Source organism: Saimiri boliviensis, chromosome 2 (assembly GCF_048565385.1).
Source record: "Saimiri boliviensis isolate mSaiBol1 chromosome 2, mSaiBol1.pri, whole genome shotgun sequence".
In the NCBI taxonomy this organism is placed as follows: domain Eukaryota; kingdom Metazoa; phylum Chordata; class Mammalia; order Primates; family Cebidae; genus Saimiri; species Saimiri boliviensis.
The window spans coordinates 188023584-188045166 of NC_133450.1; the positions used below are offsets into that span (position 1 = coordinate 188023584).

General features: G+C 47.8%; 3 protein-coding genes across 3 annotated transcripts in view; all 3 read left to right on the top strand.

The window, feature by feature from the left end:
- TMEM8B (transmembrane protein 8B) overlaps positions 1-13433 on the top strand; it is a 96952-nt gene extending 83519 nt beyond the window's left edge. Inside the window, exon 11 of the mRNA XM_074395037.1 lies at positions 13126-13433. Coding sequence (XP_074251138.1) covers positions 13126-13338 — 213 coding nt within the window. The 3' untranslated portion in view covers positions 13339-13433. The remainder of the gene's footprint in view (positions 1-13125) is intronic.
- Positions 13434-13484: 51 nt separating this feature from the next.
- HRCT1 (histidine rich carboxyl terminus 1) lies at positions 13485-14662 on the top strand. The gene has a single exon (XM_003943784.4). The coding sequence runs from the start codon at positions 13851-13853 to the stop codon at positions 14178-14180; it is 330 nt and encodes a 109-aa protein (XP_003943833.1). The 5' UTR covers positions 13485-13850; the 3' UTR covers positions 14181-14662.
- A 77-nt stretch (positions 14663-14739) lies between these two features.
- On the top strand, positions 14740-21246 carry SPAAR (small regulatory polypeptide of amino acid response). The gene has a single exon (XM_074395040.1). The coding sequence runs from the start codon at positions 17855-17857 to the stop codon at positions 18125-18127; it is 273 nt and encodes a 90-aa protein (XP_074251141.1). The 5' UTR covers positions 14740-17854; the 3' UTR covers positions 18128-21246.
- The last annotated feature ends 337 nt before the right edge of the window (positions 21247-21583 follow it).

Genomic DNA, 21583 nt, shown 5'->3' on the forward strand with positions numbered 1-21583 from the left:
GGCCAACATGGTGAAACCCCGTTGCTACTAAAAGATACAAAAAAAATTAACTGGGTGTGGTGGTGGGTGCCTGTAACCCCACCTACTCGGGAAGCTAAGGCAGGAGAATCACTTGAACCTGGGAGGTGGAGGTTGCAGTGAGCTGAGATCATGCCACTGCACTCCAGCGTGGGCGACAGAGTGAGAATATGTCAAAAAAAAAAAAAAAAAAAAAAAAAAAAAAAAAAAAGAAAAGAAAAGAAAAGAAAAAAGAAATAAAATAAAAAGAAATAATGATATTGCCTCAGCGTGGGATGGAGAATAAATAGACCTCAGAGTCTTCCACCAGAGGAAAGTGTTACTTTTCCTCTACTTTTGGGTTTCTCAGCAGATGCACTACTGATGTTCTGAACAAGGCAAGTGTTCCTCCTACGGGACCATCACACTCATTGCAGGATATCTGCCATGCATGAATCCTGCACACTAGATGCTTACCCAATCATCCTGATAATGCCAAATGCTCCCACATATTTCCAAATATTCTCTAGGGAGATAGTTATGCCCCAAGCATCAAACGCACCTAGTGGACATCCACGAGCAAGGAAGTCACTGAGATTACAGTGCGCTGAAATCATCTGATGATTTTTAGGCTTGTTTTGTCCACAGGACCTAGACCTTCAGCTCTCTGAGATCAGTGGCTACATTTGATTCATCTAGGTGTGAGGTGTGCCACTGTTCAATAGAAATACAATGCAAGCAAGAGAATTGAAAATTTTCTAGTAGCCACGTTAGAAAAGTAAAATGAAACGGGTGAAATTAATTTCAGTAACATTTTATTGTGCTCAACATATAAAAAATATGACTATTTTAACCTGTAGACAAGATTTAAAAGTTACTGACATATTTTACATTCTTTCGTGTACTAAGTCTTTGAAATGGAGTGTAAGTTGGGCGCGGTGGCTCACGCCTGTAATCCCAGCACTTTGGGAGGCCGAAGTAGGCGGATCACAAGGTCATGAGTTTGAGACCAGCCTGACTAACCTGGTGAAACTCTGTGTCTGCTAAAAATAAAAAAATTAGCCAGTCATGGTGGCACATGCCTGCAATCCCAGCTACTTGGGAGGCTGAGGTAGAATCGCTTGAACCCGGGAGGCAGAGGTCGAAGTGAGCTGAGATCACACCACTGCACTCCAGCCTGGGCAACACAGCAAGACTCCATCTCAAAAAGAAAAGAAAAGAAAAGAAGGAAAAGAAACAGAAATCTTAACTAAGACTAGCCAAGTATCAAGTGCCCAATAGCCATGTGACTAGTGGGTACCATATTGGACAGCACTAGAAAGCTCTGTTGACTTACTTTCTCACACAACTATTGCCTACTTTTTTCTTCCAACATTTTTTGGGTGTTTTCTTTATATTTCAAACATAGAGAAAGGTTAAAACATAGAGAAAGGTTCAAACATTTCAAACACACAGAAAGGTTGAAAGAATTGTACGATTGAATATATATATGTACTAGTGTTAAGCCATATACTTAACACTAGTATCTGCAATTGTTAACTACTTGCTGCATTTTTCACATATCAATTTGTCTATCCAACCATCTCTCTATGACATTTTTGATTATTGTCTACTTTTTAGAAGTGTTTCTTTTTATGTATGTGTAGGATAGGTTGAAAATCCACTCAGGAAATTATTATGTCTTTGGACATTGTTCTACAAAAGCCTAATCAGGAGTTTTTTCAAATTTCAGGGCAAAAGAACTTGAAAGCTTCTCTCCTTTTCTTCTTTATTATCCTCTTATGCCTGTTTCTGGATTTTTCTCTCCTGTGGATTCTCAGAGACATGAGTTCTCTTTCCCATCAGGGAGCAAACTTTCTGAACGAAGCATCATGTTCAGTTACATCTCTCAGCCTAGCACAATATTGTGATGGATTAGAAGTAGGCTTTGGGGTCAGGGAGGTCTGTGCTTGATTCTGGCTCTGTCATTTACTACTGCATGATCCAGAGTGGGAGCTTTATTTATTTGTTTATTTTTGGAGACAGAGTCTCATTATATCTCCCAGGCTGGAGTGCAGTGGCACAATCTTGGCTCAATGCAATCTCCACCTCCTGGGTTCAAGCAATTCTCCTGCCTCAGCCTCCTGAGTACTTCGGATTATAGGTGCTTGACACCATACTGGACTATTTTTTGTATTTTTAGCAGAGACGGGGTTTTACCATATTGGCCAGGCTGTTCTCGAACTCCTGACCTCAGGTGATCCGCCCACCTCAGCCTCTCAAAATGCTGAGATCGCAGGTGTGAGCTACTGTGCCCAGCAAGAATGAGTGCTTTCACTCTCTAAGCCTCATATGTAATATGAGGACAATGGGTTTGTTGTGAGATTTAAATGAGATACATTTGTAAAGTATAATTATTCTAGCAATTATTAAAATAGTTGGGAGGAAAAGGAAAGGGGTTCATTGCTTATGAATGACTCCTTTTGTGCTTTCCTTGTGAACACATAGGTCCCAGAATTTATGCAGTGTGTTGTAGTAATTTATATTTCTGTCTCCTGTCCTAGGTAAAAAGCTCTTGGAAGGCACGGACTGTCTTTTTTCTACCCAGCCTCAGTACCAGGCACAGAGTCTAGTTCAACACATGTTAGTTACATAAATGAATGTAGTTCTAAGTGTCACAATTATCTTTAGATAATGGTTTCAGAATATTACAAAGACTTGAAAATCCAGAGAGCAATGAATCTTAGACTACACAGATTCAATCTGTCTCTAGTTCTTCCCTTGTTGTGCACGAGGGCAAAATTAGGCTCAAGAAAGTTCACTCTGTTTACTGCATATGCATGTCTCAAAGCGCCTGGGCACGCTGTCCAAGAAAGGCGGGAGAAAGCAGTCCCCTTAGATTAATCAGCTCCCACGCATCCTCACGGACAGCGATTCTAGGACACCTCTTCCACTCGTTGGCATCTTTAAAGTGACACCAGTGAAGTGTTTGATTCTGGGGTCTAGCTGCTCTCTTCACTGGTGAAGGGGTGGATCACCTGGCTGGGACGCAGACCTGTTTTACTTGGTGGGCATGCTTTCTGAATATTTTTCTACAGGTGCTAGAACTTTTTGCTTTGTTGCTTTCATTATTATACAAGTAAAATGTTTGTTGTTGCAAGTTTCAGAAATGCACAAATGCCAACTAAAAACCAATCACCAGTAATGCTTTGGACAGGACAAGTGTTCCTCCTGTGGGACCATCACACTCATTGCAGGATATTTCCATGCTTGGATCCTGCACACTAAATGCTTACCCAGGCATCCTAATAACACCAGGCGCCCCCACACATTTTCAAATATTCTCTAGGAATGGATTTCTGATCCTTTCACAAGCTGACAGTGATCCTCTTCTCCTCTCTGAGTCCTCACACCCTTACCTGTTCCTCAACCAAAGTTTTCTGGGATTTGCTGAGATTTGGGGACTCCAAATCTTTCCACTTGAGTTGCACGGGACACCCACGCACACTCCCAACTCCCATAGCTCCAGCTCCTGAGATTAGATCAGAGAAATGACTAGTTTTCATTGGGTACCACCTGCTGGGTATCACTGCTCAGAGAGGAGCCCTATTAAGATTGTATCACGTAGCTCTTCAGACTTTTGTCTGTGCATGTTTACGTGCGTAACACAAACATTGCTAGCACTAACCACCCTGCATGTACAGATGAGGTCACATTTTCATGGATACCTAGGTTTTGTAGACTGTTTTCCCCATCCAAATAACATCAGTGCCTCAGTTTATTCACCTCTAGCCCTATCTTCCTGTAGTCTCTCCATTTATTTTTTAAGCTCTCCAGCAGCTGCCACACACATTTTGCACTTTGTGCCTCTCTTCTCTCTCCTTCCCATCATCTCTTGGGGCCAGAAGGAACCGGGCTTCTCCCAGGCCCAGATATCATGGCCTCCATCTACCTCAAACTTCAAGCTTCAGCTACATGTGGCTGTCACATGTGGAATTGGGGAGCCTTCTACATTATGAGGGAGATCTGCATGGGCTGGGTGCTTGTTTGGTTCTTGATTCAGTATGCTGAAAGGGAGAGAAAAAAGAATTTGAAAATGCTCTCAGGAAACTGGCTTGACTTGCAGGGCAAAGGCCTATTTTGAAGGTCAAAGACTGTATGTATATTAAACTCCTTCTTCCTTGCATTCTTTTTGTAGTAATTCAACTCTCTCTCCAAGCAGATGCCCTGGAACAACTAGAAAGAAACTTACATATTTGGAAAAGTAACTTTAAAAAGCAAGTTATCATCCTAGGTAACATAGCAAGACCATGTCTCCACAAAAAATTAAAAAAAAAAAATAGCCAGACACGATGGCACATGAGGAGTCTCAGTTACTTGGAAGGCTGAGGCAGGAGGATTGCTTGGGCTTGGGAGGTCGAGGCTGCAGTGAGCTATGATCGTGCCACTGCTCTCTAGCCTGGTGACAGATCAAGATCCTACCTCAAAAAAAACTATATTAATACTTTTCAAAAATATTATCTCTATTGCGTGTAAGAATTCACCTCACAGATGCTTCTGGCAGGTTGTTTGCAAGTCTCACAGGCTCAGTCTCCACTGAAGCATAGCCTGGGCTATAGCCTGGGCTCCTTCCTTTCAGACACATGGTGTGGCGCTTCGGTTACTCAGGTCTTCTTTCACAGCTCTCAGTGAAGAGTTGCTTTTTCTTTTGTTCATGTGGGTCGGGTCTTCCACATCTCTTGTTAAGTTTATTCTTAGAAGTTTTATATTTTTTGTTTTAAATTTCAATAATGCCTTCTTTCTGTTTTAGCTATTAATTACTGTTACATAGGAAAATCACTGATTTTCTATTTTTATTTTAAAATTTTAAAATTTAAATTTATTATTACTATTATTTAGAGATGAGGTTTCATCATGTTGGCTAAGCGGGTCTTGAATTCCTGGTGTCAAGTGGTCTGCTCACCTTGGCCTCCCAAAATGTTGGGATTATGGGCATGAGCCACTGCACCTGGCCAACATTTAAATTAAATTTTATTTAAAAAATCTGTACTTTTAAATTAACTCTTGTTAGTGTTAATAGTGCTCCAGTATATGCTTTCAAGTTTTCTAGATATGCAATCACATCATCTCCAATATTTCTGCCTTTTATTGTATGTTGTTATTGTATTAAGCTAACTAAAAATGGTAGAAGTAAGCATTCCAGCTTGTTCCTGGTTTTAATGGGAATCCCAAGTGCTGGGATTACAGGCCTGTTTATTTTCACCATTAATCATGATGCTGACTACTGATTTGAAATATGTTTCCTTTTAATAATGTTAGGAGAGTATCTTCCTAATAGTACACTTTTTTTGTTTGCTGATCATTTGCATACGTTGGAGATACTGCAGGCTCAGTTCCAAATCACTGCAATAAAGTGAGTCACATCAATTTTTGGATTTCCCAGTGCATAAAAAATTTTCCTATAGTCTATTACGTGTGGAATAAATAGCACTATGTCTAAAAAAGGTACATATCTTAATTTTAAAATACATTATTGGCCAGGAACAGTGGCTCACATCTGTAATCCCAGCACTTTGGGAGGCTGAGGCGGGCGAATCACAAGATCAGGAGTGACCGTTGCTACTAAAAAAAAAAAAAAAATTAGCTGAGTGTGGTAGCACACACCTGTAGTCCCAGCTACTCTGGAGGCTGAGGCAGAAGACTCATTTGCACCCAGGAGGCAGAGGTTACAGTGAGCCGAGACTGTGCCACTGCACTCCAGCCTGGGTGACAGAGCGAGACTGTCTCAAAAAATACATATACATATCTTATTGCTAAAAAATGCTAATAATCACCTGAGGCTTCAGTGGTCTGTAATCTCTTCACTGGTAAAGGACTTTGCCTTGATGTGGATGGCTGCTGACTGATCAAGGTGATGGTTGCTGAAGGTTGGAATGGCTGTGGCAATTTCTTAAAATAAGATACTAATAAATTTTGCCACACCAATTGAGTCTTCCTTTCACAAAAGATTTCTCTGTAGCATGCGATGCTGTTTGATTGCATTTTATCCACAGTAGAACTTCTTTCAAAATTGAAGTCAGTCCTCTCAGACTCTGGTGCTGCTTTATCAACTAATATTGTAGAATATTCTACATCATTTGTTGTCATTTCAACACTGTGCACAGCATCTTCGCCAGGAGCAGATTCCAACTCAAGAAGCCACTGTCTTTGCTCATCCATAAGAAGCAACTCCTCGTCTGTTCAAGTTTGATCATGAGATTGCGGTAGTTCAGTCACATCTTCAGACTCCGCTTCTAATTCTAATTATCTTGCTATTTCTGTCAAATATACAGTTACTTCCTCCACTGAAGTCTCAGACTCCTCAAAGTCATCCATAAGGTTGGAACCTACTTCTTCCAAATCCTGTTGATATTGATATTTTGACCTCCTCCCATGAATCCTGAATATTCTGAATGATATCTAGAATGGCGAATCCTTTCCAGAAGATTTTCAATTTACTTTTCCCAGATCCATCAAAGGAATCATTAGATATGGCAGCTGTAGCCTTACAAAATGCATTTCTTAAATAAGATGACTTGAAAATCGAAATTACTCCTTGATCCATGGGCTACAGAATGGAAGTTGTGTTAGCAGGCGTGGAAACAACATTCATCTCCTTACACATCTCCATCAGAGCTCCTGAATGACCAGGTGCATTGTCAATGAGCAGTAATATTTGGAAAATATTAGGACTTTTGGAACAGTAAATGAGCATTGGCTTCAACCTAAAGTTATCAGCTGCATTAGCCCCTAACAAAAGAGTCAGCCTGTCCTTTGAAGCTCTGAAGCCAGACATTGACTTCTCTCTAGCTATGAAGCTATGAAAGTCCTACAGGGCATCTTCTTCCAATAGAAGACTGCTTCATTAAAAATCAGTTACTTAGTGTGACTACCTTAAGTATTTTTGGTAGACCTTCTAGATAACTTGCTATAGCTTCAACATCACAAAAGTGCAAGTGCTGCCTTGCCTTGTACTTTTATGAAGATGGCTTCTTTCCGTAAGCCTCTGCTAGCATCCAACTTTTCATCTGCAGCCTCCTCACCTCTGTCAGCCTTCATAGAATTAATGAGAGTTAGGGTCTTGCTCTGGATTAGGCTTTCGTTTAAGAGAATGTTGTGGCTGGTTCATCGTTTATCCAGACCACTCAAACTGTCTCCGTATTGGCAATAAGGCTGTTTTGCTTTCTCATCATTCCTGTGTGCACTGGAGTCGGACTTTTAATTTCCTTCAGGAACTTTTCCTTTGCATTCACACGTTGGCTAACTGTTGGGTGCAAGAGGCTTCACTTTCAGTCTGTCTTGTCATTCCACATGCCTTCCTCACTAAGGTTAATAATTTCTAGCTCTTGATTTAAAGTGAGAGACATGACTCTTCCTTTCATTGAGCATTTAGAGGCCATTGTAGGGTTATTAATTGGCTTTATTTTCATATCATTGTGTCTTAGGGAATAGGAAAACCCTAGGAGAGGAAAAGAGATGGAGGAAGGGCTAGTGAGTGAAGCAGCCAGAACACACACATTTACTGAATAATATGATAGGGACGCAGTTCATGGTGCCCCAAAACAATTATAATAGTAACATCAAAGACCACTGATGACAGATCACCATAACAGATATGTTAGGAATGAAAACATTTGAAATATTGTGAGAATTATTAAAATGTGTGACACAGGGATGTGAAGTGAGCACATGCTGTTGGAAAATAGTGTCTACAGACTTGCTTGAAGTGGGTTGCCACAAACCATCAATTTGTTGTTTTTGTTTTGCTTTTTTTGAGACATGGTCTCACTCTGTCACCCAGGCTGGAGTGCAGTGGTGTAATCTCAGCTCATGGCAACTCCGCTTCCTGAGTTCAAGCAATTCTTGTGCCTCAGCTTCCTGAGTAGCTGGGATTACAGGTGCAAGCCACCACGCCTGGCTAATTTTTGTGTTTTTAGTGGAGATGGGGTTGGCCTCACTAGGTCGGACAGGCTGGTCTTGAACTCCTGACCTCAAGTGATCCACGCACCTTGCCTCCAAAATGCTGGGATTACAGGCATCAGCCACTGAGCCCAGCCCAAGACAACATATTTTAAAAATATGAAACCACCCTCACATTCCTAGAATACATTTATTTTATGGAGTTTTCGTCTCCCAATGTTTTGTTAGGGATAGAACATTAATTTGATAGAATTCTGAGATTAGTAGTGGTTTTGTGCTATAGTTTTTAGGTTTGGTAACAGGGTTATGCTACTTTTATAAAGTAAGTTATATGAATTAAAAAAATAAAAGAAGATATCTTCAAACAGCTCCTGTTGTGGTTTGTAGGATTATTTTATTTACCCCTTTGCTTTTTTTAAAAAAGGTAGGCTTTATTTTTTAGAGTAGTTTTAGGTTCACAAACAATTTGAGTGGAGGTTATAGAGATTTCCCGTGTGAACACCCCTCTGCTATTATCAGTGTTTCACAACACAAAGGTACATTTGTTATAACCTACTCTACATTGACACTTCATCTCCCAAAGGCCGTTGTTCACATTAGGGTTCATTCTTGGTGTTGTACATCCTATGGATTTTGACAAATTTTGAAATGACACGTATCCATCATCATAGTGTTTTATAAAAAGAGTAGTTTCACTGCCCTAAAAAATTCCCTGCACTCTACCTCCTGCCTCCTTCCAGCCCCTGGCAACCACTGATCTTTCTGCTATCTCCATAGTTTTGCCTTTTCCAGAATGTTAAATAGTCACAATGGTGCATATGTAGCCTTTTGAGATTGGCTTCTTTCACTTAGCAATATGCATTTAAGTTTCCCCTATGTTTTCTCATGGCTTGAGAGTTCATTTCTTTTTAGTGCTGAATAACGTTCCATTGTCTGGTATACCACAGTTTATCCATTCACCTGCTGAAGGACCTCTCAGTTGCTTCCAAGTTTTGTCAATTATGAATAAAGTTGCTGTAAACACCCACATGCAGATTTTTGTGTGGAAACAGGTTTTCAGCTAATTTGGGTAAATTCCAAGGAGTGTGATTGTTGGATTGTATGGTAGAGTGTGTTTAGTTTTATATGAAAACTCAAACCGTTTTCTATGATGGTTTATCATTTGGTTTTTCTTTATTGTTTTAATGTTAAAATTTCTCCTGGATATAGCTAGATGCTCTGGTCTCTCTAGTTTGCTTAAGCAGGGCATGGTGGCTCACACCTATAATCACAGTGCTTTGGGAGGCCAAGTTGGGAGGACTGCTTGAACCTAGAAGTTCAAGACCAGCCTGGACAACATGGCAAAAACCAGTGTCTACAAAATAATTTTAAACTATTAGCCAGCATGGTGGGATCTGCCTGTAGTCCCAGCTACTTGAGAGGCTGGGGCGGGAGGATCACTTGAGCTCAGGAGGTCAAGCCTGCAGTGAGCCGACTGTGATGGTGCCACTGCACTTCAGCCTGGTTGACAGAATGAGACCCTGTCTCCAGATGGGTAGATAGATAGATAGATGTTTGCTGAGTGCTGAGTGCACTTTTTGATCTAAAAACTTAATTCTTCAAGTCAGGAAATTTTCTTTAATAATTGTTTCTCCATGGACTCTATTCTCTATTTCTGGAATGCCTATTATATAGGTATATTTGATTTCTGGATCTTTCTTTTCTTTCTCTCTCTCCCTTTTAATCTATTTATTTATTTATTTCTGAGTTATAGAGAAGGTTCTCAAAGCAATCTTTCCGGATTTGGTTTTTAATTGGAAAAAAATTTCCTGGTTTTGCATATTTTCCATATTCACATATAGATTGACTTTTGGAATTGTATTTACAATGTAAATTAGGGAATTTTACTGTTTTTGCTTCTTAGATTCGAATAACCCTAGTAATAAAGATATAATAGCTTATATCTTTTTTCATATGTCTAGAAATGTTTATCTAATTGCTCACTTTGTGGAGGGACCTAGATCTACATTTATTTGGGATTGAGGTTTGAAATGCATCCTATAAAAGATGTGTAGATCATCTTCGAACATGTTGGTTCTGGCAATGGGAAGATAAGCAAAATGGAATATTTATGGTTTCGTTTTCTGGATTGGGAGATCCAATCCACCATGATTAGGGCAGGGAGAGCTTCTGAGAAGAGGAGAGCAGTTTGCTGTTCTGCTGGGCAACTTTGTTGAGGCAGTCCAAGGTTGGCCAGAAGAATGTCCCCTTTCCTAATTGGCATGAGCACCTGGTTGCAAACCTGCTGGCCGATGTCCTTGCTTTTCTGTGCAAATCAAAAGACGAGCTGAGCCTTGGCCACCTTCTCTGTGAGCAGGCACTCACAGATTCCCAAGGCTGCCCAATTTGTCTCCTGCTTACACCCATCTCAGCCTTGCTCCTAGTCCTGGCTGTCTACTGTGGGCTTTAGGGAGACTCTCCTGGCTTGTCCTCCATTGTTTCCCAGGAATGTCTTTCTTTAGTCAATACATCCGTCAGCCTGGTTCCATTTGCACTGTACCTTGTAGAAATTCCTTGAAGTTTATGAGCCAGTAATGTGATTTTTTTTTTACTGATTTCCAGTGTGGAATAGGACTTTCCCTCTTTTATTTCTTTGTCTGTTTCAATGGGAATTTGGAATGGGGATGATTTAAATGCATGGGTCCAAATTATGGTCTATAAACAACCATCAGATGCTGTAACTTTTGACGGGTCAGAATACAAAACTGATTTATTTACAGTGTCACCACTAGGTGGTGCCACCAATTAGTGAAAACAATGTGGTTGCTATGGCTGGACTTCAAGAACCACCTGTAGCTACTACAAGCACCAGTTTGTGACTTGTCTGGAACTTGCATTCACCTGTGCATATTTACATGAGCATGTGCACACACAATTATTAGTGTGTGAGTTTTCCCACAGAGCAATGTTGATTTACAAGCCTGTGCATGAGTCTGTGCCAAAAAATATGAGTTTCAAAAGGCTTACCAATCAGCTATGTGGTCCAGAATGGGAGTTCCTTGGATGGGAAGTCCCCAATCCTGTGGGGGGGAATACAACGACAAGCTTTTCTGAGGCAGGGATTCCTGAAACACAGCCACAGTGTCCTTAAAGTTGTAAGTCCTGCAAACCCTTATGTACAGTCAAGCCTCCAAGAAGGTCTCGGTCTGTTTCTTCTCCTCCTTCTCCTCCTCTTCCTCCTCCTTCTTCTTCTTCCTCCTCCTCCTTCTTATTCTTCTTTCTTTTCAAGACAGGGTCTTGCTCTGTTGCCCAGGCTGGAGCACAGTGGTGCGATCTCAGCTTACTGCAGCCTCAACTTCCTGGGCTCAAGCAATCCTCCCACCTCAGCCACCTGAATAGCTGGGATTACAGACACCTGCCACCACGCTTAGCTAATCTTTTATAATTTTTGTAGAGACAGGATTTTGCCATGTTGCCCAGACTGGTCTTGAACTTCTAGGCGCCAATAATCCACCCCCCTCAGCATCCCAAAATGCTGTGATTACAGGCTGCTGCACCTGGCTGTGTCACTTCTTATTTATGCCTAGTGTTCCATTACTGGAACGCTAATTATGTGGGAGTTATTTATATCCTACTGATCAAGGTCATTGTCAAGGTCTGATTGCAGAAATTAAAAAAATGCAAACTTAGGCATAAATGTGTTAAGTTGCAGAGGACTGTGGTCTCAATGCCTGTCTTTCACTGCCCCTCTGGTGCCCAAAGCATCTAATCAAATGTTCACCTTGGGATCTACTATCCAGTTGGGGAGTGAGTCTGCACCTAAGGAAACAGATGTCGTGTATATAGGTATGTGTGTGGAAGGCCTGAACCCCTGCCCCCTCCAGGCTCATTTGCATCTCCACCTCATCTTCCCACTATCTCTGTGGAAGGCCTGGCTGATCTCAGGCTCTCACTCCAGATGGCCCCTCACTGCAGGGACAGTGCTCTGTTGAGTACATGCTGTATAGATTAGCTCACAAGGCTGGGGGAACGTAAGCGAGTCTTTCCCTTCTCTGGCCTCAGTTTCTCCATCTGTCAGTGAGGGCTGGGTCTGGGTGATGCCAAGGGGCCCTTTGAGCTGACTGAAGTTCTTCAAGTTCATGGTTGTAAGGCCCGGCCCTGCCCCGCCGCCAGCGGCTGGTCAGGGGTGGGAGTCTTCCTGGAGAAGTTCTGAGGATGAAAATCCTGTTTGACTTCCTCCTCCTCCTCCTCCTCCTCACAGCAGACTTCCCTCCTTAACTTCCCTAGGGAAGGCAGCGGGGCTCCCGGGGCCCCAGGAGTCTGCAGGAAGGGTTCTTACTCCAGCATCATTAAAAGTTCAAGTGGCTCCCCCAAGGGCCAAAGAAGTGCCAGGATTCATTAGACCTGCTGCCCCCCAACCCCCCACCGCCCCGAGCCCAATTTGTTTGAAAGGAATGTTTAGCCTTTTCATCTGGTGAGGGTTTTCATTAAGAGTTTGAGGCCTCCCTGAGAGAGCTCAGCTCAGATTGAGGTCAGAGGGGGAAGGGTCCCTGGAGGTCAGCTCTTGCCCTGGGAACTCTGCAGAGGAGACAGGCTGGGTCATGGGAAGGGGTTTGCCCAATGTCACGGTGGGGGTGCTGCCAGAGCTCAGAGAACCAGCCTCGTGGTGTTGGCAGACATTCCTCCACATGGCAGGTGGCGGGGAGATGAGCACAGACCCCGAGGAGCCTGGGGGAAGGGGCTGAGGACTCAGCCTGGAGGGATCCTGCAGAGCCAGACACAGAACTGGGGCGTTGGGGGCCCCACTGCGTGTGAGGAAGAGCTTGGGGAACAGCCCAGCATGCCCATAGCAGAAAGGCTTGCCCAGGGAGAGCATGAGTACCTGTCGCTGAGGCCCATGAGCAGGATGGGATGGTGACTCCCAGGAGGAACAGAATGGATTCGAGCCAAGGGGCTGGGCTTGGAGGGAGAGTCAGTGACTGCTCAGATCCTGCTGCTCTGTAAATGCTCCACTAGGTAGGAATGGTATTCACCACCGCTGGGCAGGGAAGGTGTGACAGAGCAAGGAGCACGCCATTATGGCCAGTTGAGACTGCTGAACTGGGAACCAGGAGGCCGGGCCTGTGCCTGCCCTCTCTGAGCTCAGTGGCCTCCTTCCTGCCTCCCAGCCACCTTACAATGACACCCGGACCCTCCTTCTTCCCACGACAGGCCGGATGGAGGACCTCCCTGGATGGTGAAATCTGCCTGTGGCCCCTCCCTGAGCTTCTCAAGCTCACTGAGCTTGGGCTGGTTCATCTGACAGAGCCTTACTCAGCCCCGGAGAGCTCTACAGGCCACTGGACCGGGAACCCCAGACTCTCAGGTGACAGTGTCTCCCGAGTCCTGGAGTCCACTGCAATGGTATCAATGGCAAACGCGTGATGGGAGCTGATGTTGCTGTTTATACATCTCATCTCCTTTAGTCCTCAGCACACCCTGCAGGGAAGGAACTGTTACCAGCCGTTTTACAGAAGAGGAAATAGGTCAAGTAACTGTGCATAGTCTCAGAGCTAACGAGTTATGTGGCTCCAAAGCCTGTGTGCTTCATCTCTGTTCCTCAGTCTCTACAGGAGGAGACGGAAGCCCGGAGAGAAAAAGTCACTGAGCCAGGCGGTTTCTTTCCTCTAGACTCAGGGCTCCTCCCTCAACCAGATCCAGCCTGACAGTTCCTATGTCTCCACCCAGCCTCCCTGCCAGGCCTCCCCAGAGTTCACAGCGGCCTGGCCTCACCCTTGGACAGCAGTTGCAGTCCAAACAGACTTCGCCCACATTCCCTGGCTGCTCTCCAGCCCGCAACGGAGACAACAAAGTTTAGTGACAGAGAGGGCTGAGCGGAGGCTGCTGAAGGGGAGAAAGGAGTGAGAGGTGCTGGGTAGGGGCTGTCTGGCTCCCAGATGCTGGACCTCCTGGGGAGCGCAACCCTCACGGGATGGATCACAGGCGCTGCTGTGGCGGTCCTGCTGCTGCTGCTGCTTCTGGCCACCTGCCTTTTCCATGGACGGCAGGACTGTGACGTGGAGAGGAACCGTCCAGCTGCAAGGGGAAACCGAGTCCGCTGGGCCCAGCCTTGGCTTTTCCGGCGCCGGGGCCACCTGGGCCATCACCATCACCATCATCCTGGCCACGTGTCTCATGTGGGCTTCCACCACCACCACCACCACCCCCGCCACACCCCTCACCACCTCCATCACCACCACCACCACCACCCCCGCCACGCTCGCTGAGGCTGCCGCCGTGGGTTCCTGTGGACAGCAGCTGTCTCTGCCTGCCATCCATTCCCAGGACAAGTGGACCCCATGTTTCCATGGGGAAGGATGCGTCTCTGGAGTGAAGGATGGAAACGATGGCCTGGGGCCTGCGTGAGCTGCATTTGCATGCTATGCCCCATGGTACTGTGGCAGCAGAGAATGGAGGAACACTGGAGCCTGCTACGCTGAAGGGTTTGGGGAGTGGAGAGCAAGAGTGCCTCTTTTGTGATTGTGACTCCCAGTGAGCCCCAGAAGTGACAAGGGTGTCTTGGCAAAGCCAGGACACAGGTGGATGTGAAGTGCCCATCTTGACCTCCTCATCAGACCACTGCAGGCCTCTGGCTGGTAGGGCACTGGGAGAGGCCCTGAGAATGTCCTTTTGGTTTGGAGAAGGCAGTACGAGGCTGCACAGTCAATTCATCGGTGCTTTAGTCCAGGAAAATAAAAACCACTAAGAAGCTTTTGTGAAGAGGCTCTTGATTGCAGCATAGCAGGCGGCAGGGAGGGAGCTGCCTGGCCTGCGTCCTCATTGCCCTGGGACCTCCCTCTCTGCTGGGAAGTGTGTCTGGAGCAGGTGGCTTCTGTCTGGGTCTTAGGGGCTGGTTGTGGAGTGGGAAGAATTGGGTGGGCTCTGTCTGAGCTCTGAGGGAGGATTCGGGGTTTGCCCAAAGCCCTGCCCACAGAAGGTCCTGTGTGCACCAGCAGGGCTTTGGCCTTCTTGGGGACAGGAAGGTTGGAGCCGCTGCAAGCCTGGATCCCCAGGGCTCTGCCCCTGCACTCTTTTCAGCCCACATCCAGGGCGAACTGAGCTCTGGAACTCGAGGAAGCCCCACCCACAGGCTGTCTTGAATTGTTTCCTTGGTAACTGGGTCACGGTTTCTTCTCCAGGCCTTGTATCTCCCGCCATGCTGCCCCAGCTGTGTGCCAGTGCATGGTGGGAGGGCTGGGAAGGAGCAAGTGGAGGTCTTTAGATGCTGGGGTACAGGGTGTTGGATGGCCTTGGGAGAATGCTGGGGTCTCAGTTTCCTCTTCTCTACAATGGGGTGGGTAACAGAGATGCCCCTTGCTGAAGCCTGGAGGCTCGTTGGAATATGCTCTATGAAAGCTGGTGGTATCCACAGTGAGAAAGGAAGTCTGGCTCTGAGACCATCAGCCTGTGCCTGTGAGCTTAGGTGGGAAGTGGGGCCAGGCGAGGCGGTGGGGAGGGGCTGGAGAGCAAGCCAGAGAGTCAGGGGCCTGGTGACTCATAGGAACAGAATGTCCTCTTTCCTTTCTATTTCCCAGTGGATTCTCTGTGAGGACTGGAGGAGGAGGGAGAGACGGGGAGGCAAATTCACACTGATTTCTCCCGCCCTGGGTTTCTGGGTTGGGAAAGTGGACCCTAGGCGGTCATGCAGTGTTGACTTCCTCTGCAATGTCCTTCAAATCCACCCCCTATAACCCAGGACCTCTCCATGCCCCACCTGGATTCCTGCCACAACTCTTCCTTCTGTTCCCTCCAGCCCTGCCCCTTTTCCAAGCATCTCCATGCTGATTTCACAGATGAATCAAAGAAGGGGAAGAGGTTCCCCTAAAGCTCAGAAACAGGAAAGGAAGCCTATGCAGGGCAGGAGGCCTGCTGAGCGATCGGCCTTTATTTCAGTTTAAAAATGTGGAACCACTCAGGCACTCTGCAGGCGGCCTCCAGCTGCGTGTCCCCGCCAAGAACAGCTGATGAGAAGTCAAAGGAACAAATGTTCAAGCTTGACACACAGTCCCCTGGTGCCCTCTATCACCCCAATTAAGGAGGTGATGTTGGTAACTCAACCTGAAACCACAGGCCCCTAGATCATCCCGTCATCTCCTTCCCTCTGCTTCTGGTCGTCCCAGTTAATAAAAATAATCCAAGGAATCTGCTTCCTGTCACGGCCCACAGGCTGCTCCGTGTGGAGGAGGAGCTCAGGGCCCAGATGGTCCCATCATCTCAGAAAAGGGACAGATTGAGAATATGACAGGCCATGGTTTGCTCTGAAAAGTTGCTCTCCCATTCTGTGCAAAGGGCCGGTTTCCTAATGCTGGTACTAAAGAAAGTTCCCTTGGGCCTTGGAGAAACGGAAAAGGATCCGGGCTGCATGACCTTGGGCCGGCCCTCTGCCCTTTCTGGGACTCTGCACCCAGATCAGTAAAACTGCAGAATCAGATGACCTGTGGTCCAATGGTACCTGGAAAGGGCACTGAGCTAGGAGTGGAGGGAGGCTGGTCCCTCCTCAGCTACTGGCACTCCGGTTAACGTGGCTAATTCAAAACGGGCTACAGGGAGGTCATTTAACCTCTATGACTGTAGGATCTTTATCTGTAAAATGGAGGCTATATCGCTACACACGGTTGCTGGGAAGGTTATGAGGTCATGCCTGGTGGGGTCCCATGCCTGGAGTTACTGTTCTCACTACTCTGTTTCCCAGAATATGGACAAAGTGGGGCTGATAGCCCAGTCTCCTTTCTGGAAGTGGTGATGGTCTGCAGAGGTGTTGGGTGTGAAGGGGCTCTGACGTGGCAGACTAACTCAGTCACCTGGGCCTAGCTTATTCCGCTGACCTCCTGGCAGGGAGCAGGGTGGAAATGGCTTGGGGAGCGCACGGCGGGGGGCGGGATAACGGGTTGGACGGCTGCTGAGTGGGTCCTGGGCCCTTCTCACAATTGGAGGAAGGAATTCAGGAAGTGCTCTCAGCTGCTCAGACATCTCGGAGCCAAGTTCCAAGCGGGACAACGTGGAGGCTGCGGCACCCAGGGAGGAGTGCCATGGTCCCTGGGGCGGCCACCACGCCAGGGGGCTGAAGTACTAGGTGCAGCGAGGGCTGGCCCTTGGGGAGCCCAGGGTAAGTCTTCGTAGTACAAGAGTGTGAGCAAGGGGCTGAGTGGGCAGCAAAGAGGGCAGGCAAGGCCAGCACCCAAGAAGGCTTCTTCTGGGACCTCCGGGTAAGGAGCCCCACAGTCATGGACAGGGCAGGGATTCCCAGGGAAGCACGTGATACTCTATCTAAACTGCATGCTCCCAGCACCAGGCAGAAAAGGAGGCCAAATGCAACCTGCCCCCGCCTCCAGCCCCCGCTGAAGGCCCTGGCACCTGGGGTGACCCGTGAGTGGCCCTGCCTTGCCCAGAGCTGGCGCATGCCTTCCTCCCTCCTTGTGCCCCTGCCCCCAGCACAGGGCCGGGGGCTGGGGAGGCAGCAGATAGGCCTATTGAAGCACTGGCCCAAGGTCCCTCCTGGGGAGGAGCCGGGCTCCTCCTGCATCCATAGAAGGGGGAGTATTTTGTCTTTGGCCTGAGTGTAACTTGTTCTTGAAATCCGTAGGCGTCACCGGAGGGCCAGGGCTGGCTAGGCTGTCTCTGTGCAGCGTCTTCTGACCCCTCCTCTCCACCTCGGGAGTCTGTTCTCACATCTTCCAGGGCAGTGCTTCTTCTAGAAGCTGACATGGAGCTGACCACAGCGCCTGGAGGCCTGGCCTGAGGAGTAGAAAATAGAGATTTATCCAAGATTTGAGCAGTGGGGTCACGTGGCAGTGCCCAATGGCCTGGAGCAGGAGCGACCCAGGGACTCAGAGCAGCGTCTTCTTAGGAGACGGAGGGAGAGCACCGGGCCCCTGCCATCACCAAGAGCCTCCTGTTCTGCATGGGAGTGAAGGCTTCGAGAGGACCTAAGGTTGCTCAGCGGGCCATGGAAACGGCAGTGATTGGGGTGGTGGCAGTACTGTTTGTGGTGACTGTGACCATCACCTGTGTCCTCTGCTGCTTCAGCTGTGACTCGACGGCCCAGGATCTACAGGGGGGCCCTGGGAGCAGCTTCACGGTGGCCACGTTTCACCGGGAGGCTTCTCTCTTCACGGGGCCTGGTCGCCATGCCCAGCCAGTGCCTAGTGCCCGGGACTTCTGGACCTTCATGTGAGGCCTGAGTCCCTAGGATTTGCTATACTGATGGGTCAGACTCACATGCCCCTCAGCAAGCCTTCCCTGGCCTTCTGCCCCTCCCAGGGCTGCCTCCTGTTCCTTCCCCTCCTGTAACCTGTGAACTCTCCATCATCTCTCCCACCCCAGCCTGGGAGATCCTTGGTATTGGAACCCCTGAGCCCAGCTGGAGTTAACCCACAGGATGGGAATGGGGCTTAGGAGGGGTCTGAGGAGTGAGCGAACAGACACAGCGCTGGACTGCAAGGCCGCCAGGTCTGCTGAGCTACACCAGGAACTGAAATACCACTGGAATTTATTGTAGGCATGTGCCTGCGATGCTGGTCTATTGCCACCTGAGGACACAGCACCCTCAAGTGGACATTTTTGGAAACCGCTTCTTATTTGCTCTCCTAATCGATTCCTTTTGCACGTTGCACAGAACCCAGCCTCGAGGCCTGCTCCCTGCCATTTGCCTGAAATCAGCCCTAAAATTCTGAAGAGCTGCTTCCTGGGAACAGATGATTTACTTTAGAACTGAAAATGTATATCCTTTTACGGGCCTTTCCAAATCTGATTTGGAGAGAAAATACGAGCCACAGAAAGCACCGTGTTTTATCGAAAGCCAGAAATCTGATTTTTAAACATATTTTTAACGTGTTTTGTATTGCTATATTCTAACAGGTCACTTCTATTCTTAGAGAACGTGACTTGTGTTACCCGGGAGTGACAGAAAAACCAGGAACTGAAAGATAATTCCAGACAAGTTAAAATGTTATGTTACATTCAGAGCATGTAACGAAGCTCTTGTTTTCATCACAAACAAAGACATACTCAGTTTTTATTAATAGAAACCCATTCTCCTGTGGCCATGGAATAAACGCCGTGCTGTATTTAAGGAATTTGGTTCGAAAGGTACAAAATCGGGAGCCTCCTGGCTCTTATGTCTGCATTTAGCCCTGAGTAGACGGCTCTCCCAGGACCTGTCTGTTGAGGGGGGCAGGATTGAGCTTTAGGGGGACTCTGGCCTCTAAGGGTGTCCAGGCAGGCTGCCCTTGCCATGTGGCTGCCACGGGAAGGGCCCTCAGAGAGAGTGGCTTGGAGCTGGAGACGTATAACGGGAAGATGCTGGAGGGAGGGGGAAGAGCATGGTGGGCGGGGCTCAACTCAGGCCCCAGAGCTCCTGGGACCAAGTCCTGGACACTCCGAAGGCCAGTCCCCCATGCAGGGCCTTCACAGATGCACAGGGAAGGGACCCGGCATGTGGGGAGGCCCCGGAGACAGAGGGACGAGAACTTTTGCGGGCTGTATTCTCTAAAAGCCAACACTGTGGCAAAGTTTGGGTGCAAGACATTTATCAAGGATCATCTCCTGTAAAGGGAAGTATCGAGTCCCGCTCGGCCGTAGAGACCCCCACCCAGGCGACGCTAAAGCAAGTAAGAAGCAGACACTCGGATAGAACAGCAAAGTGAAAGGGACTATCCAGATGTCAAAAACCTTTTCCTCAGCCTTCCAAGCCAACAGCCTCAGGGGCTGACAGCATTCCGGACTAAGGGCCTCGAGCACGAGCAGACTCTGACCCACGTAGTCTCTCTGAGCGGGTGATTATTATTAACAGCAGGTGTCCTGTGTTTTCTCATAGAACCAGGATAAACTAGGTAGGCAGCTGGTGCCTGCTCACCACTGATCACAGGCAAACCAGAAAGGATTCTCCACGAGGGAGCCACGGGGGCAGGTCACATATTCCGTGCCTAGAGAATTGTTTTAACAGGTGTATGCTATACACATACTGTTGTGCTACTTTAGAATGCCCCAAGCAGTTTTCCACTCGTTGGGGGGTCAGCTAGGTTTTCCTTGCCATGGTTCTTCTTAGCAAACAATGTATTTTATCATACGCTCGGCATTTGTCAGCAGAGAAGAAGGAAGAAGCAGGATTGGGTAGAGGAAAAAGTCAAACCTTGATACAGGCCCTTTATATCCCCACACCTTTGCTCCGTTTCTGAGTCCCTCTCCCCTCCCCCAGGGTCTAACCTTAGCCAGGGCAGCTCTCTGCAGGCCTTTGAAGTCCTTCCTTTCTATTTTATTATTTTAATTTAATTTAATTTTAGGAGATGGGATCTCACTCTGCCACCCAGGCCGGAGTGCAGGTGTGATCATAGCTCACTGCAGCCTTGAATTCCAGGGCTCAGTCGATTCTCCCGCCTCAGCCTCATGAGTAGCTGGGACTATAGGTGCATGCCACCATGCTAGCTAATTTTAAAAAAACCCTTTTCTTCTAGAGATGTGATTTCACTATGTTGCCAAACCTAGTCTCGAACTCTTCTGGCCTCAAGTGATCCTCCCACCTTGGCCTCCCAAAATGTTGGGATTACAGGTGTAAGCCATTGCATTTGGCTGAAGTCCTTCCTTGAAAGGGGACCTGGCAGCACATCTCCACAGGAACTCAGTAGGGTCCTGTCCTCGGAATAGCCTAGACTGGTCAGAGGTGGGTTCGTACGTCTAGACACAAAGAAAAACCTGGGCACAGGAGACCCACGTGGGGAAAGACAGCTGAGCAGGATCCGGGAGTGGAGAAGAGTGGGCCTCAGCCTCCCTCTCCCTTCAGCCAGAGTCAGCTCTGCTCCAGCTCCGGCAGCCTTCAGCAGGAGCCAGGCCCGGCACTCTGCTCTTGTACTGTGTGGTCACAGTGCTCACCAGGTCAGTCCGGGAGGGTCTGCAGGCTGGAATCACAGGGCTGTGAAAACGATGTGCCAGTGGAGAGGGCGTGGGGAGGGAGCCTGGCCTCCCTCTGCAGGAGATCAGCTGTCTGCTGAGCCCGGCACACTCTTGGTTTGTTTGTTCATTTGCCCATCGGCCCACCCATCCATCTACTCCTGGAATAGATGCCACCTCACTTACCCATGCATTCATTCACTTACTCATTCAGGAAACACTGGGCACTGACTGTGTATCCAGCCCTGCCAGGGAACGAGGGAGTCAATTGGACATTTGGACCTCGTGAACTCCTAGATAAGGCTTCAGATAACACACCCTAGGTGCTCGCGGAAGGGAGTGGAGCTGGGAGGAGGAGGCTTTGTGAGTTGAACTTGGAGAAGAGAGGGGACTTGAGAAAGCAGAATTTGGGGGAGGTACTGTGGGCAGGGGGAGCAGCATGAATGGGGGTTCCGAGTGCATGTGGGGGAAGGGGGTCAGTGGCTCAGCTTGGCCAGGCACAAGGAAATGAGGCTGGACAAGAGTCAGCTCCCGGGGAAACGCTTCTGGCCGCATCTAGTCCAGCATGTTTCCAATGCAGGGAGTAGAGAGGCAGGCTTGCTTGGGTCAGGCTGGCAGGCCCAGCCTCTGGAGACACATGCAGCGTGGCAACGTGCTGTCGCTGCAGGGAGGGTGGCTCAGGAGCTGGCGGGAAGGTCCTCCAAGGACGCTGGTGGGGCCAGGCCCACGTGGAGGTGGATCCGAG